Raw genomic sequence first — 16,168 nt, forward strand, 5'->3', positions numbered from 1 at the left:
TCCTATTATTTAACAGTGACTTAGACATGTTAGTTAGGTGGGTCTCCTGCAAACATGCCAAACCAATATCAAATCTCTCCAGCATAGCTAAAACTATCGCTTTTTTTGCTGGGGTACCCAAGCCCCTCACATTCCAAGATCCAATGTTAATAACTTTACCCTGCACCAAATTTACCATCTGTTATAAAAGAAGACATGCTAACAAACAGAAAGCACCACACAGCCAAGCAGGAGGGGAGTATATAAGACTTATCGATTATTGGGTCTACTAGGATATCTATTCTCGTCAAGTACAGCCCACTTAATATCATAACCCATTGGTAATTACCAAATATCATAACCCATTGGTGTTTCCCAGCTATGTGCCATCCTAAAACGCAGTTAGATTTAACCCTAAAGAATATCTTATAATGGTGCTTTGTGTTTATATTCATTCTATCCTGTGCATTTATCCTACCACCTACATATTTCCCCTTCGGGTTTTTACTCTCTTGTGTAATTATCGTGCTGTTTTCCAATTCTACCTCTATGTGTTTTCTTTTTACAAGCAATTTTTCTTCCCCACCCACCCCACCTCCCCCCAACCCGCCTCCCCCCTCCATCCCTCCCATCCCTACCCTTCTAGGCCCTCCACCCTCCCACAACCCGCCTTCCCGCTCATTTAAGAACAAAAACAAACCCTCCCTTCCTCCCCCCCACCTAACCAGGTATCCCTTACGGGCGTTTAACGTGACCAAACCATCCATAACCCTCCTCACACCCTATCACACAAACACCACCGCAATAATCCCCCCCCCACCCCATCCTAAAAGCTACATTTTCCATCCATGAATTTATCAAACTCGTTTACAAACACTCTCTTCCCCTATCTCCCCTCCCTTTCCCTGTGGCTAGACCGTAAAGACTCCTTGTTATCCTCCAACCATTTCAGTGCTCCGGGTGCTGAATCAAAAATCTGGACCCCAAAAGGGGTTACCACTCGCAGCCTTGCTGGGTATAAGAGGGCGTATGTTAAATTATATGTCTGAAAAGTGGCTTTAACTGTCCGGAATTCCGCTCTACGCCTCTGTAAGTCAGGAGAATAATCTGGATAAAAAGAAATCCTTGAACCATTAAAGGAGATGTCCCCCTTCTCCCTTGCCTTACGCATTAGTGTCACCTTGTCCTTATAGTTAAAGAACTTCAACATTAGAGGTCTGGGGCGTCCCCCTGGCGGTGGTATTCTAGAGGGATACCTATGGGCCCTCTCTATCGAAAAAAACGGAGAAAAACCTTCCTTTCCAAACTTGTCTGGCAGCCAGGACTCCAAGAATTTTACGGCGTCTGGGCCTTCACTTTTCTCAGGTAGCCCCAGGAGTCTAATATTGTCCCGGCGTGCTCGATTTTCTAACTCATCCATCTTAAAGGCGTAGCTGTCCAAGTTTTTTTGCATATTCTTAACCGTATGCGATATTGGATTTAGCTCGTCCTCCAGCTGGCTTACTCTGACTTCCAGCTCCGCTGTTCTTTCAATTACTTTCTGGATGTCCTGTCGCACTAACAGTATATCCTCTTTCATTCCTGTTAGCTGAGCTGCCAGGTCTCCCAAAGACTGTTGGCATACATTGACCGCCTGTAATACATCCCTCAGGGTTGGGGCCTCCTCTTGCGGCCTGCCAGGTCTATCAGCCTCCAGTTCTCCTTGAGTACCACCCATGCTCTTCTTACTCTTACCCTCAGGAACCAAAGTAGACAATGGGGCCACTTGGCCTTGACTTTTTCTGTCCGTGGAACCCCCGGGGTGAGCTTTGGTTTGTACCACCTGTGCCCCTTTTATTGGTGTTTGATCTGGGGTATGCATTGGGGCATGCGCAAACCTTTCTAGTTTTGCCGCAGCTAAACTTGCTGCTTGTGTACTTTTTTCTTTTTCTTTTTCTTTAGAGGAGCGAAGATGTTGTGTCCCCTGCCCCTCCTGCTGCCCCTGGTCTTCCCCGCGGCGTCTAGACATATTTACTTATGTAGGCCGTTCCCCCAAGATAGAGCCTGAATTTTAGCCGAAGACCTAATGTACCAGTATCAAGACCTCCCCAGGAGACCCCCAGCTCCTTACCATACACAAGGGGAAGACTACTGTAAGGGGAAAAAGAGGGAGTATCCCTCCAAGAGAAAAAGTATCCCCCCTATTTCCCACCACCCTCTATGGAATCCCTGCTAAAGCCCTATGTTCCCTTTATTTTCTCTTCCCCTTCCCAAAAAAAAAAAAAAAAAAAAGGAAACCCGCGCAAGGCTGTAATCACTAATAACCTTAAACAGGAGTAGTTAACCAATAGTAAAACTTGCCGTTAATCAGTTATGTATATAATATCATTCAGGGGGTTTCTCTTTTCTTTCTCCTTTCCCTATTTCTCCCCCTCTTCTCTTCACTTAAAAAGGGATAGTCTTTATCAACCTCCAAAAAACAAACAGAACAGTTCAGTGTAAAACATTATCCCTATGTAAGCCCTATATCCCAGCACCGAGGGAAGTATAACAGATATAAGACACATGTAGATTTATAAATTGCGTCCTGCCAAGCCAGCTTCCAGAGAAAAAAATCAGCTTCAGAAATACAGAGCTATTTACAGTTCAAGATATGGCATTATATCGATGTATACCTTAGGTCCCAACACAGAGGAATACACAGCAAATGTATGAGACACAGGGGGAGTGTAGATTACATCCAGCTGATTTAGTTTTTGTATGCCAAAAGTGAAACGGAAAAGACCCCAGTGTAGTGATCTTTTAAACCATCACAAAAACACAGGAACACTTGCACTAAGCTTGGCTCCTCTCCTCTCACCAAGGGAGAGTATTCCTCAGCTGTATTCCCCCAGTGGGGGACAGGGGGTACTCACGGCTACCATATACTGGAAGGAGACGCCGTCTGGAAGATGGCCACGCTGGTTTGTCTGTGACCTCGGCCGTTCGTAGCTGGCGAAGATTACCATGCCTTCGCTGTAGTACTGTCCCGAAGGTCTTCGGCCGGGCTCGCCGTGCTTCTAGGTATCTTCGGGCGTGTTCAGACAAACTCGGCTTATGCCGGCACTTCCGACTTCGGGTTGCGCTGCTCCCTGGGCTATACGACAAGCCATCTAGCGTGTGTCTCTCAGAGATAGAGCGAGGAGGAGACAGAGCAGCGGCGTCTCACTCACCTCGCATCTTCCCACCCGCACCACACCCCCTCACACATCCGGTCACCGCCCGACAACGTTATTTCTAACGGCATAGAGGCATAGCTTTAATGGATAGATCCCTTAGTCATGTCATATTATAGGTGCTCCTGGCTCTTGACCCCCCTTATTTAGGCCCCAGGAGTCTGCGGTCTGGCTTTCAACATTCTCAGGCATGAGACTATATGCTGAGTGAAACACTGCAACTGAAAACTAGAAATGCGCACCTGTGCACACTCAGGCAATCAGGGGGTTAGTTTACTAAAACTGGAGAGTGCAAAATCTGGTGCAGCTGTGCATGGTAACCAATCATCTTCTAACTTCAGCTTTTTCAATTAAGATTTGACAAAAAAAAAATTGCAAACAGATTGGTTTCTGTGCAAAGCTGCACCAGAATTTGCACTCTCCATTTTTAGTAAATCAACTCCGCAGTGTCTGCTATAACTTTGGCTGTACCTCCTCCACAAACCATGGATCAGTTCTGCATATTACTTCACTATTCCCCGTATCTGCTTTTATGCTTCTATGTCTTCTCATGTGTAAATTTGCACTACTAAATATAATCTTCTGTTTAGGTAATGTGGTGTGCAAGAACTCTGAGCGAGGCCCTCAGGCATTATGTCTGAGCAAGGATGGACGTCTTTTGGCATTTGTTGGACCTACAGAGTACACTGTCACAATCATGGATGCCAGGTCACTAGACGAGGTAATTAAGCCATCTTGGGCAGAAAGCAAACATTTCCCTCCTTGGCCTTTGCAGCATGCAGAGGACAAGTATTAAAAAAGTATCAATAATTTCCTCCAAGCTGCCACACTCTTGGTAAGCCATTCTTAACTAATCCGTGACTGTTTTGTCAACTGTCTGTACACAGATAGTGATGTGTGGTGCAGGTGGGAGATGATTGGGCAGTCTGTTAGGCTGTCCTAAGCTGGCCATAGATGGATTGAAATTTAGCTGGTTCAGCAGAAGTATCTATGGGCATTCTTGTACTGTACTAGTTGTTTGATTAACTTCAGTACAACCAAGCCTGTCATGTGTTTTTTTTCATTTGATCACTGCTGGTGGCTGTAGCCAACGGCAGTGATCAATGTATTCAGATGGCGGGAAAACCTCCCGCTGTTAGAATGCTAATTGCAGTGGGAAGGAGCTACTAGAATGATTGCACTTTTGTCAGCACCCTGTGCATATCATGTGGGGCTTTAAACTGAATACTAAGATCCTAACTTGTAAGTGTGCACTTCTCCATGATTAAGCTCCGAGAGCAGCACGAAACATGTTGTGGTCTGGATGAATTGAGCTGAGGCTGTTTTTGCCTGTTAATCACTGGGGCCGGGTGATGTGTGCGGCGGCCAGTCTATATCTTCTTATTTTTGCAATGTACACTAAAGAATAGTGTTACCCTTGCTTGGTTTTCTAAGCTCCCCTTGTAACTGTTTTATTACCGTTGGATCTGCTATTTTCCTACTTCCTGTAAGAGGATGGCAACACTGTTCATTCTGCAGTGAAATCACGCAGCGCCACTGTCACCCCCCCCCCCCATGAACTGTTCTGTTTCCTACTTTTTTGTAATGAGGATTTTACAAATACTTCAATAAGCTCAGATTACAAAGTGTATGTCAATACAAAAACATTTTTTCTAGTTTTGGATTGGCTGGGGAAGGACAGAAAGGTTCACCAAACAGAAGCGAGACCAAATCTGCGACAAGGACATGGACAGAAATAAAAATCCGACAAGGCTTCTCGCCCTCCCCTACGCTACTAAAATTTTTTTCTTTTTATACCTATTAGGGTTGTACCGATGCTAGTATCGGTGCCGATACCGAGCAATTTCACGAGTACTTGCGCAAATGCTCCGATGCTTGACCCGATACCTGGTACCTGGGCAGTCTGGGGTGAGCGATGCAGTGGTGGGGGGGAGTTACAAGCGTCAAATCCCTATATAGATTTCAATAAAGCAGCTGAAAGCCGCAGGAGGGTGAGGAGGAGAAGTGGCTTTCAGCTGCTTTATTGAAATCGATACAGGGAGATCGATGCTTGTAACTTCAACGCCGCACTGATCACCCCTGACTGTCCCCCTATGTGCTTCTCTGTCCCAGATCTGTCAGGATCGAGAGCGGAGGAAGGAGCCGGTAAATGTCATTTTACTGGCCCCTTCATTTCTGAATGCACAGTGATTACTGACTGTCCATTCATAACTAAGCATCGTAAACTGTGTTTACGATGTCTTAGTTTATGAATGAACAGGAGCTGCTGTCTCTGTCCATTCATCTTCAGTGCAGCTGAGGCTGCAGAGAAAGGGACTTGGGGAATATGTGTCCTCAGTCCCCTTCCCTGTATCAAAGGGGAGATGTCAGGAGTCTGTTTAGACCCCTGATATCTCACCAAAGCTACCTGCCAACAGTGTTGATAAAAAAAAAAAAAAAAAAAATTTAAAAAAAAAACGACAATTTTTTTTTTTTTATAAATATTTAAAATTAAAAAATAAAATAAAAAGACCACTGACACTGCCACTCCCCATCCCAAAAAAAAAAAGCTTTGTAAAAGAATAAAAATAAACATAAACTACTGACAGTCCACTGTTGCATGACTTTAAAAAAAAAAGTATTGGTAATCGGGATAGGCGAGTGCTGTGATATCAGTGCAACCCTAATATCTATCTGTATTATTGTCAGAAAGCTCCCAATAGCAGTAATGTGTGTGATATAGATAGATAGAATATATATATATATATATTATATATATATATATATATATATATATATATATAAAATTATTATTATTTTGCCCAGAGTTCTCCTTTTTTAAGAAAACCGGTTGCAAAAGAAGAATAAAAATGATAAGATGGAATTATAGAACACACATTGGCATTTTAAAGTGATTGTTGTTGGTAAATTGTCTCTCTCTCCCCTTTATTTCTCATACCTGTACTTTACAGCTCCTGCGTGTAGATGTGAGTATACTGGATCTGGACAGTACAAAACTAGATTGTGCAATGAGCCTGGCCTTCACTTCTCAACGTCCATATAACTTGCTTGTGTCCACCTCTGGGGACAAGATTCTGTGGCTGGACTCCAAGACTGGCCGTTTCATAAAGGAGGTGAGAATGTTAGACAATCATTCAGAAACAAAAACTGCTAAGTCTAAATTAACTTGCATGCTAACAGGTACACATTTTGCTTTTCTACATAAAAAGTGTCTTAAAAAAAAAAAAACTCTTCCTACCACTGATACTTTCCTTTGCTCTGGGCTCCTCACTGTGCTATTTGCCTGTCAGGGCTCTTGGAAATGCAGAATACTTGGGGTATGGGAGAGCATGTGATATTTTTTATTTTTATTTTTTTCCTTTTCTTTCAGGGCACTGTACTTGGTGCCTTTAGTGGCCAATCACCAGGCCCGTCGTGTGGACGAGGTGAGGTGGTCAGTGTTGGAGCTTACATAGGCATTAGACTCGGGTAGGCAAACGGGGCAGTGAGGAGCATTTGGATAGTGAGCATTCTGGTGTTTTATTAAATACACATATTTTGAAATTGATACGTAACTGAATTGGTGTATTTTTATAGCTACCTTTTTAAGATTAGATTTAAAGTGGATTTTACCTTAAACGATCAAGATCTGCTGTCTCATAGGGAGCCTCTAGAAATTTAAAATTTTGCCCTGGCAGAACCCTGAAAAATCTACATTTTTGTCTTGTCATCTAAAAAATAGCAGTGAACTTCCAGACATGTGACTTTGCTTAGGCACTTGTGTTCTGTTAACTTTTAGTAAGAGATCTAAGCAGATTTGGTGATGTCACCACTGTGCTGCTCACTGTTCTCCTTTCTGGTGTGGAAGCTTTACCTGAGTACCTGCAGTGCAAGGATCTCCTTGCTTTTGCTTAATTTATTCAGTGGATCTGTGCTTGCTCCACCCTCCTTCTAATCTCCCAGTAGTCATCAGGGGAGCCTTGAAATGAGGAAGCAAAGCCCTGCTACTCTACCAATATTGCTGGAGAGAAATGGGGGAAACTTTCAGCTACAGTTTGACTACTGGCAATCCTGGTGACTAGCCCATTCCCCTTCTGCTTGTGTGTGTGTGTGTGTGTGTGTGTGTGTGTGTGTGTGTGTGTGTGTGTGTGTGTGTGTGTGTGTTATTTTTTTTAATGCAAAAAAAAAAATACAGGTCCTTCTTTTTACAGTTTATTTGGTATAACCAGAAAATTGCTGTAAAATTTTTCAGTCTTGTAACCATGAATAAATTTTACTTTGTTCAGGTTTCACAAGCGCACAAGCAATACTGCTCCACACTGGCACTGAGTGAGAATGACAAGTACTTGCTGACAGCAGGAGATAGAATCATCAAAGTGTGGGACCATGGGTCGCCTGGAACCTCCCGCCCACAGGTAACATCCACATTTATATTGGTATTGATTTACTGTATTGCCTTTTACAGTTTTTGTTATGCATGTATTAGTTAATCAATTGCTGTTTCTCTCTAGAACTTTTTTTATTTTATTTTTTGCTTCATCTTCATCTTCATCTTCATCTTTCCATTTCCACTCCAGCAGATAGGCACAGAGCTGTTAACTAGGCAGGACAAAATCCAATACAAGTCCAGATCCGTCCCAGTGTTGCAGCAACAAACTCTTTTTATTTAACTTGTGCTTGCTCATTTTATTTCGTCATTTTCACATCAGGGGTGTGTTTAAAAAAAAAAAAATAATAATAATAATATTTTGCACGAGGAGCACATTTAGTTGTCAAAAGCCTTGCATCATGATGTGTTATTTTTATACTGTATCAAAAGACTTCTTTTCCTGCTCTCCTCCTCAATTGGCACCACTGCAAAACCGTTATTGTCTCCCTGAATCTATGGGCTTTTTGCCCATTCAGGGTCTCCTAATAACCTACCCCCAGCAAACTAAACTTGCTTATCTATGCTTCCTTGCTGCCTTTTGTCATCTGTTTGCGCCCTCCTCCTGTTGTTCTAAGAGCTTACAGGTATGTGGGATGCAGGTGACCCCGCTAAGTGTGACAGTGCAGCCAATCGTTCGACCCAAACACTGTCCTGTGGGGAAGAACTCTGAGATCATCTACCCAGGTAAGCTCTGACACTATCTAATAGCGGAGCTTACTTAAGCAGGTCATACGGGGTGCAAATTTTTACCCTGCAACCACTGGTTGCAGGAAAGAAATTCACTTGATTTCCCCCATCCACATAGACGGTGTTGATGCGGGAATCCCTTCTGCCGAGTCATTGTCTTCTACCTGCGAGGGGAAGACCGTGATCACTGCTAGTGGCTATAATCTGCTAGAGATAATCTCAAGTAAAATCTGTCAGACTGGTTGTATCCAAGCTGATCAATCAATCAACTTGGTGCATTCAGCCTGCCCATACACTGTTCAAATCTATCTATGGCCAGTGTTCTGTCCAAAAATGTCCGCCTATCGAATGGTGTCCACTGTGTACTGGGCAGGCGCAGCGCTTGCACAGTACGGAGCACAAGGAGATTCAGAAAATCTCCGAAGATGAATGGCGCCTGCGCCGTGAGTGGAGATGCAAGCCCCACTATCCAAGTGGATGGCCCCTCGCGGCCTCGCTTTGCTCGCCACGCTTCGGGCGTGGCCTCGCTTTGCTCTGCTCTTCTTTTTTTATTTTTGTTCTAACTCTGTCCCATCTGGATGGTGGGACTTGAACCTGGACTCACGACATAGGCGCCGTTCATCTTTGGATATTTTCGGAATCTGCTTGTCATGTGTACTGCGCATGCGCAGTACACAGCGGACACTATCCGATGGGGGTACAGTATTTGACACGACGCCTTACAGTTGGCTCCTGCAGCAGTAAGGCAGCGAGGGAACATCGATCGGTGAGTATATATATATATCTTGAGGGAGAGGTGGGCAGGGCGGTGGCTATCTGGAGGTAATGTCATTCTTCCATGAATTGGCAGGTGACCGTGTCGCTTTAGAAAACAAAAACCTGTTCCATATTCTTTATGAATTGATTTTTACTGTCTGCAAAGCTGAAAAAAAGTTGTGCAGTATAATCTTGCACTGAAATTCATCTGATGTGAATGCTTCTAATAAATTGAAAACAAAATTTAAAGCATTAAAAAATGCACGGTAATGAAAATATCTCATGAAGCTTTTGTATTGAGTGTGAGCCTAGGTTCACATTTGTGCGAACACAGACATCGCATGTGATTTGCATCCGCACTGCGGGGCCGATTACATGCGACTTCAGCCATACAGTTGTATGGCTGAACTCGCATTGAATTCACACAAAAAAGGTGCAGGGATGTGAAATTAAATAGAGAGGTTCCCTCATGGGGTTTTTTAGCAGCCAAAAGATTGTTCAAAGATTTTAATTAAAATATTTTATTATATTAAAAAGCAATTTGACAGTTACATAAGAGTTATAAAAAAAAAAAAAAAATAGTGCTCTGGCATTCACATGAAAATGACAAAACCACCGATCAAGATGAATATACATTTTATATGAAATTTGGCAATAAAATGCGATTTTACTAAAAGAATGATCCTCCACATAGAACTCCTACGCGTTTCGACCCTTCTAATTGTGGTCTTCTTCAAGGGGTCATTTTATTATTTTCAGGAAAAAAAGGAATTATTTTACATTTTCATAATCATTTAATTTATCTTCCTGTTATTTAATTGCACAAAAAATGTATATTTGCCAATCAAGACGATGGGAGAGAGAAAAACATGTCCCATATCCAGAGATTTATTTTAAAAGCGGCTCACTCAGCAATCCCAAAGACGTTGGTGTGTCGTCTCCACCTCCTATAACATGGACCCTGCCCTATTCTAAAGGTGCAGGGACTCCCAAACCCCCCCCCCCCCCCCCCCACTGAAATCGGATCTCATGGATGTTCCAGCATCGCACAAGTGTGAACCTAGGCTTAATGTTGCATATGGATGTGTTCAGAGCCAGCGCTTCCAAACTGGATACAGTCTGTTTTTCTCTGGTATATAGCAGCCCAGCTTAGAGCTGGGTGATTTTCGAGGAAATGAAAAAAAAAATCTTCGACTTTAAAAAAAATAACCAAGATTCAAATCGGTGTGTGTGTGTGTGTTTTTTTTTTTTTTTCCCCCAGCCCAGCTATTATTTTATACAACTGGTCACAGTTCCCCCAAATTTGTATGACAGCGAGAGGCACGAGGTTTATAATTTCTTTTTTTTTTTTTTTTACAGACTGTAGTTGATTTTCTAGAAAAACACGGGTATTTTATGTGGTCCGTTTATATGCACATACTGCTATAAAGATTTTGTTAATGTGCAACTGCGCCCACAGCAATAGATAAGCGCTCTGATAGACATTGTACTACCAGCCTCCATTTTATAGCCTGTATATGACTGAACTAGAGTTTTTAAGTGGTCGTAAAGGCTAAAGTTTCTTTACCTTAATGCATTCTCTGCATTAAGGTAAACAAAAAAACTCTTAGGTGCAGCTCCCCCACCTAAATACTTTCCTAAGAATTACTGTGTCAATGTTTTATATCTTTTAAAAAAACAAAGGGACTTGCCTAAACCCAATCTCGGCACTGCACCCTCTCCCTCCTTATTGGGCTCAGTGAGAGCTTCGGGAGCCATTGGCCCCTGCTGCTGTCAATCAAATGCAGTGACCACTGTGTCTGGCAATAGAAGTACTTAATGTGGCTTGGGATTGAGCCTGCACAAGTAACCCCCCTAGAACAGGGGTCTCAAACTGGCGGCCCTCCAGCTGTTGCAGAACTACAAGTCCCATCATGCCTCTGCCTGTGGGAGTCATGCTTGTAACTGTCAGCCTTGCAATGCCTCATGGGGCTTGTAGTTATGCAACAGCTTGAGGGCTGCCAGTTTGAGATCCCCCTGCCCTAGAAAGCAGCTTGCTGGGGAGGGGGGTACTCAAAGGCAGGAGGAGCTAGGACAGTGATGGCGAACTTTGGCACCCCAGATGTTTTGGAACTACATTTCCCATGACGCTCAACTACACTGCAGAGTGCATGAGCGTCATGGGAAATGTAGTTCCAGAACATCATCTGGGGTGCCAAGGTTCACCATCACTGAGCTAGGAGCATCGGAGGGGGACCCCAGAAGAGGAGGATAATGTCTGCTCTGTGCAAAACTACTGGACAGGACAGGTAGGGTATTACATGTTTGTTTAAGAGAGAGGAAAAAAACAGAAAAATCTTTAATATCACTTTAAGGCTGCCATATACTGTTTGGATTTTATGCTGGCTAAACTCAAGCCATGGATTCCCCTGTCGGTACCAACTGGCTTGACAAACGCCAATTGTAAAACCAATTCTTGTTGGGTGGACAATGACTGCATCCATCCATCCATGTCAGAAAAAAATATTAGCGCAACACATTTTTCAGTATCGATCATGTAAAATATATGTATGCACACGTGTGTGTGTGTGTGTGATAAAAAATATATATATTTTCTCAGAAACTGTAACGTTTTCCATTGAAAACCATGTTAAATGGACTGTAGTGCAAAAAGCACAAAAAAATGCATAGGTGTGAATCAAGCCTTAATAAGAATGTGTTTGGGGGGGGGGGGGGAACCTTTTATAAATTCAGTAAAGTCCATCCGAAAAAAAGTTAATTTTATACTTTTCATCAACAAAAATCCATATTTTAGTGTTAATAGCAAAAATCTTCACACCAGAGTGCACACCCAACTTTCAAGCTGCTTACTAGCTACTCTGACCCCAAGATGGGGGGGGGGGTCTGGCTGCACTTTATCCCAGTATCCCCATGGGATGAATGGATATCAGGAGCCCGCAGACTGAACCAAAGGCATCTATCTATGTATGTATAGCCAGCTTTAGATCCCGTGCTCTCAGCACTCATTAACAGGCCTGGTAAGACACACCCCCTGCCCTTCTCTCTGCAATACAGATTTTTGTCGTGCTTAAAGGGGTGTGGCAGCTACTCGGCTCTGCCAGCACAGAGCTCTGCAGTGTGAGTTCAGGAAACGGCATTGTCACTGAGATTTAAAAAAAAAATAATAATATTTAAAGGCTTTTCTAAGCAAACCTCATACAGGACTATGAAGAGGTAAAATGATGTGAGACTTCAGTGGGGCTTTAAATATCATTTTATTTTTGTATTTCAGGCTTTGTATCACTACATTCATTGGATTGTATGCAATTTCCTTTCAGGTGTTTATCGGTCACTCGGAGCCAGTACAACAGGTGGACTTCTCTCCTGACCAGCAGACGGTCATCTCTGCCGGAGATGCTATATTTATCTGGGATTTCGAGGCGGCTCCAGATCCTGACGCCCCAGATCTTTGGTATGTTTTCAATTTTATCTTTTTAATTGTTTTAATTTTTATCTGAGTGTTCAGTGACTTTTGGCTAAATACATTCTAGGCACATCTAAGCCAGAGCTGTGTACAGCTTGTTTTCTTTACAAAGCAGACACAGCCTGAGTAGAAAAGCCTGTCCTCCAGTATGCATGCTGCAGGGAAGAACTCCTCTATGTGGAAGAATCGCTCTGCGAAGGTCTGACTTTTTTTTTTTTTTTTTGCTGAGTTGGAACTGGGGCTCTTCAATCGGCAGGGAGCATGAGCTTTAAAAATTGCAACGCTAAAGCTCTGATTCAACAGAGGAAATGTTGGAACTCTGCAGAGAGGCCACTGTTTCCATGGAGGCCAAGAATCCTTCTCTACAGCTTGCTGACAGCTTTTCTACTTAGGCTGTGGCTCCCTATTGAAGAAGATCTGTTAAGACCTGTTCAGCTCTTTTGCTTTTATACAACTGGACTGTATTGAGCTTGTTTTAAACAAAAAGTTATTTTGATCTTTAACCACTTTCAGACCGGACCAATTTGCTGGTCAAAGACCAGACCACTTTTTGCGATTCGGCACTGCGTCGCTTTAACTGACAATTGCGCGGTCGTGCGACGTGGCTCCCAAACAAAATTAACGTCCTTTTTTTCCCACAAATAGAGCTTTCTTTTGGTGGTATTTGATCACCCCTGCGGTTTTTATTTTTTGCGCTATAAACAAAAATAGAGCGATAATTTTGAAAAAAACGCATTATTTTTTACTTTTTGTAATAATAAATATCCCCCAAAAATATATAAAAAAAAATTTTTTTCCCTCAGTTTAGGCCGATACGTATTCTTCTACATATTTTTGGTAAAAAAATCGCAATAAGTGATTATTGATTGGTTTGCGCAAAAGTTATAGCGTTTACAAAATAGGGATAGTTTTATAGCATTTTTATTAATAATTTTTTATTATTTTTTTTTTTTACTAGTAATGGCGGCGATCTGCGATTTTTATTGTGACTGCGACATTGTGGGGGACCCATCGGACATTTTTGACACCATTGTCATTTATACAGTAATCACTGCTATATAAATGCAGTGATTCCTGTGTAAATGACACTGGCAGTGAAAGGGTTAACCAGTGGGTGGCAGTGTAGGGGTTAAGTGTTCCTAGGGGTGTGTTACTAACTGTGGGGGGGTTGGGCTTTCATTTAGTGTACACTGATCTCTGCTCCAATCACATGGAGCAGAGATCAGCGTCACTAGTTGCTAGGCAGAATGGAAAAATGTTGTTTATACAGCATTTCCTCCATTCGGCCGCTCCGTGAGACGATCGCGGGGATGCCCGCGGCGATCGAGTCCGCGGGTCCCGCGACCGGACTCACGGGGGTCCCGACCAGCGCGGGAGCGCGCCGCCGGCGGCGCGCTCCCGATGGCATGGCGGCAACGAATATTGGACGTACATGTACGCCAATATGCCTGCCCGTGCCATTCTGTCGACGTACATCGTCGTGCGCTGGTCGGGAAGTGGTTAAACTTGTCTAATGATTTTTACTTAAATTGCAATGAGTGATACTTATTGTAATCAAGTTCAAACACACAGGGCGTATTAACGAGGGGACGTCTGACTCCTACTGTTTCTCTGTATTACTTCTTCCCTTGTGATCTCAGATGATCCTCTTGTTATTCAGGCCCTTTATAGGTCTACCTTTTCTCAAACTCAAAAATTGTGTATGTGTGGTGTTTTTTTTTTTTTTTGCTCTAAGTTTTTAGAAGTTTCACTCCCCTACATAACTATATGGATAACGCCATAATATGTCTTCTTATCCTCAGCTCTGCTCCATGTCTGCCTTCTCTCCATCAGTCACGCCCAGCTAGCAATCTACCTAGGACTCTCCATTCCAGCTCTGGTTAGTGGACCATAGATTAAGACCTTTTATAGTCAGGTTTTTTTTTATTTTATTTTTTTTGTTGTTTTTTTACTGATAAGAATATAAACCTCTTTGTGGCATTCCAGATTTGACAGACCAGAGAAGAGATTCCACATACATTTCCAGTGGGATGCCACGTGATAGGGCACCTCGGCCCTGTATTTCCTCGCCGCCTCGTCTGGACATCAGCCCAGTGCAACGAGTGGAGAATGCAGGTCAGGAGACCTAAAATCCCCTTTCAAAGAGGACCTGTCCCTTTTTTTGAATTTCTTATCATCTTGATTAACCAGTATGATAAAAGTTGTGAAATTTGACTTGCCAGAAATTGAGTACTTTGATCAATAGAAATATATGGCCAAATCTTGGTTCAGGGTCCAACCTTTTGCTCTTCAATTCATCTACTATGGGTGGCTTTGATAAGTCTGCTTTTTACAGTTTCTCAGCCTTTCTAGGAAGGCCACCTTCTCCCCGCTACAAACTGTACATGAAAAGCAATAACCCGTTTAGGATTCCTAGCTTTGCAAACATTTTTTTAAAGTGGTTGTAAACCTCAGACATTAAATATTAACAAAGCAACCTGTAGATCGTGGTCTGGGCTTTCTGACCCACCATCCCAGAGCATCAAACCGAGTGCAATGCAGAGGGACTACTTGTAAAGTTGGAGCAGTAGGGAGCCAGAGCCGCATAGGCCAATCCCTCTGTAGTGCCGGCTCCTGTCCCATGCAGAGCGATACCAACTGCACTCCACCTCTTATCTTGGCTAGCGGTCTCCAGAGTGGTGGCAGCAGCAGGAAAGAAGAGATCTTCAGGTCAGTGTGAGGCAATACATACCCATACCACGGTTGCAGGGCAGTGTACCTGCAGCTTTTGCGAGTTTGCTGAAATTAGCCATAGACTTCTATTCTATCCTGCAGGTTTGTGGCACTTTCTGAAAGCGCACCAAAATTCCTGAATTCGGAAAGTGCACCACATCTGCAGGATATAATAGAAGTCTATGGTAAAGCACAGCTAACCCTGGAAATTTGCAAATCCACTGTGCTCAGAACAGTAGGGGTTCATTGACATTTGCAGTTTGGGGTGCAGCAAGTGCCTGCAACCTTGTGCAGTACAGCAAACAAGGGGTTAAAGCAGGCAGTGTTGTTTTGCTTTCTCACCACCTGCTTTATCCCTTTTGCACTCCACAGAAGCATGAAGTTGGGGGGGGCCCATTTACTTGAATAGGTTGCGATTGGTAGGCGGTAGCACCCACCAAAGGCAACAGAGGGTTTAATTCCTGCTACAGCATGTGTACACCTTTTGGCTGCTGGCCCAGCAGCTAAAGGGGGTAGGGATTGGGGGCAGTGAACTCAACCGCAGAGTTTTATAACCCCAAATTTACATGTGAATGAACTGCAGCGGCACTAAGGGTGCCGCTGCAGAATGCATCTAAGAACTTGTTCACAAATGCAGCAGGCATTCCTGCTCCTCCTGAAAAGCAATCTAAGTGTGTTTTGACTGATTTAAACCCATGATTGCAATGCAAGCGATTGGACACGGTAGTGCAGCAATTAGAGGTTTAAATCTGGTGTGAGGAGGCGACACTGTGCTCGATGATCTTTGATTTTTCCCATGTTGTTCTGATAGATCGCCACCTATTTAAGGTTGCCTACCCCTGTTCTTCAGTGTGTACTTGTCTTAATAAAGGGCACTAATAGAGGGAGCTCCAGCACACAGCCTGTGATTGACAGCCCCAGCTCTGTTCCTGTGTGCCCTCCAATCAGCTCAGTGCTCTCCTTACAGTG

At 43.3% G+C, this 16,168-nt stretch overlaps 1 protein-coding gene across 1 annotated transcript in view; it reads left to right on the plus strand.

Moving 5' to 3' along the window:
* The window catches only part of WDR90 (WD repeat domain 90), a 66,731-nt gene that overhangs the window by 32,821 nt on the left and 17,742 nt on the right, over positions 1 to 16,168 (plus strand). The window contains 6 exon segments of the mRNA XM_077449538.1: positions 3,764 to 3,894; positions 6,125 to 6,286; positions 7,439 to 7,567; positions 12,342 to 12,475; positions 14,290 to 14,366; positions 14,474 to 14,602. Coding sequence (XP_077305664.1) covers positions 3,764 to 3,894; positions 6,125 to 6,286; positions 7,439 to 7,567; positions 12,342 to 12,475; positions 14,290 to 14,366; positions 14,474 to 14,602 — 762 coding nt within the window.

This window comes from Lithobates pipiens, unplaced genomic scaffold (genome assembly GCF_037356315.1).
Source record: "Lithobates pipiens isolate NorthernLeopardFrog02 unplaced genomic scaffold, aLitPip1_a1.2 Scaffold_22, whole genome shotgun sequence".
Taxonomy (NCBI): Eukaryota; Metazoa; Chordata; class Amphibia; order Anura; family Ranidae; genus Lithobates; species Lithobates pipiens.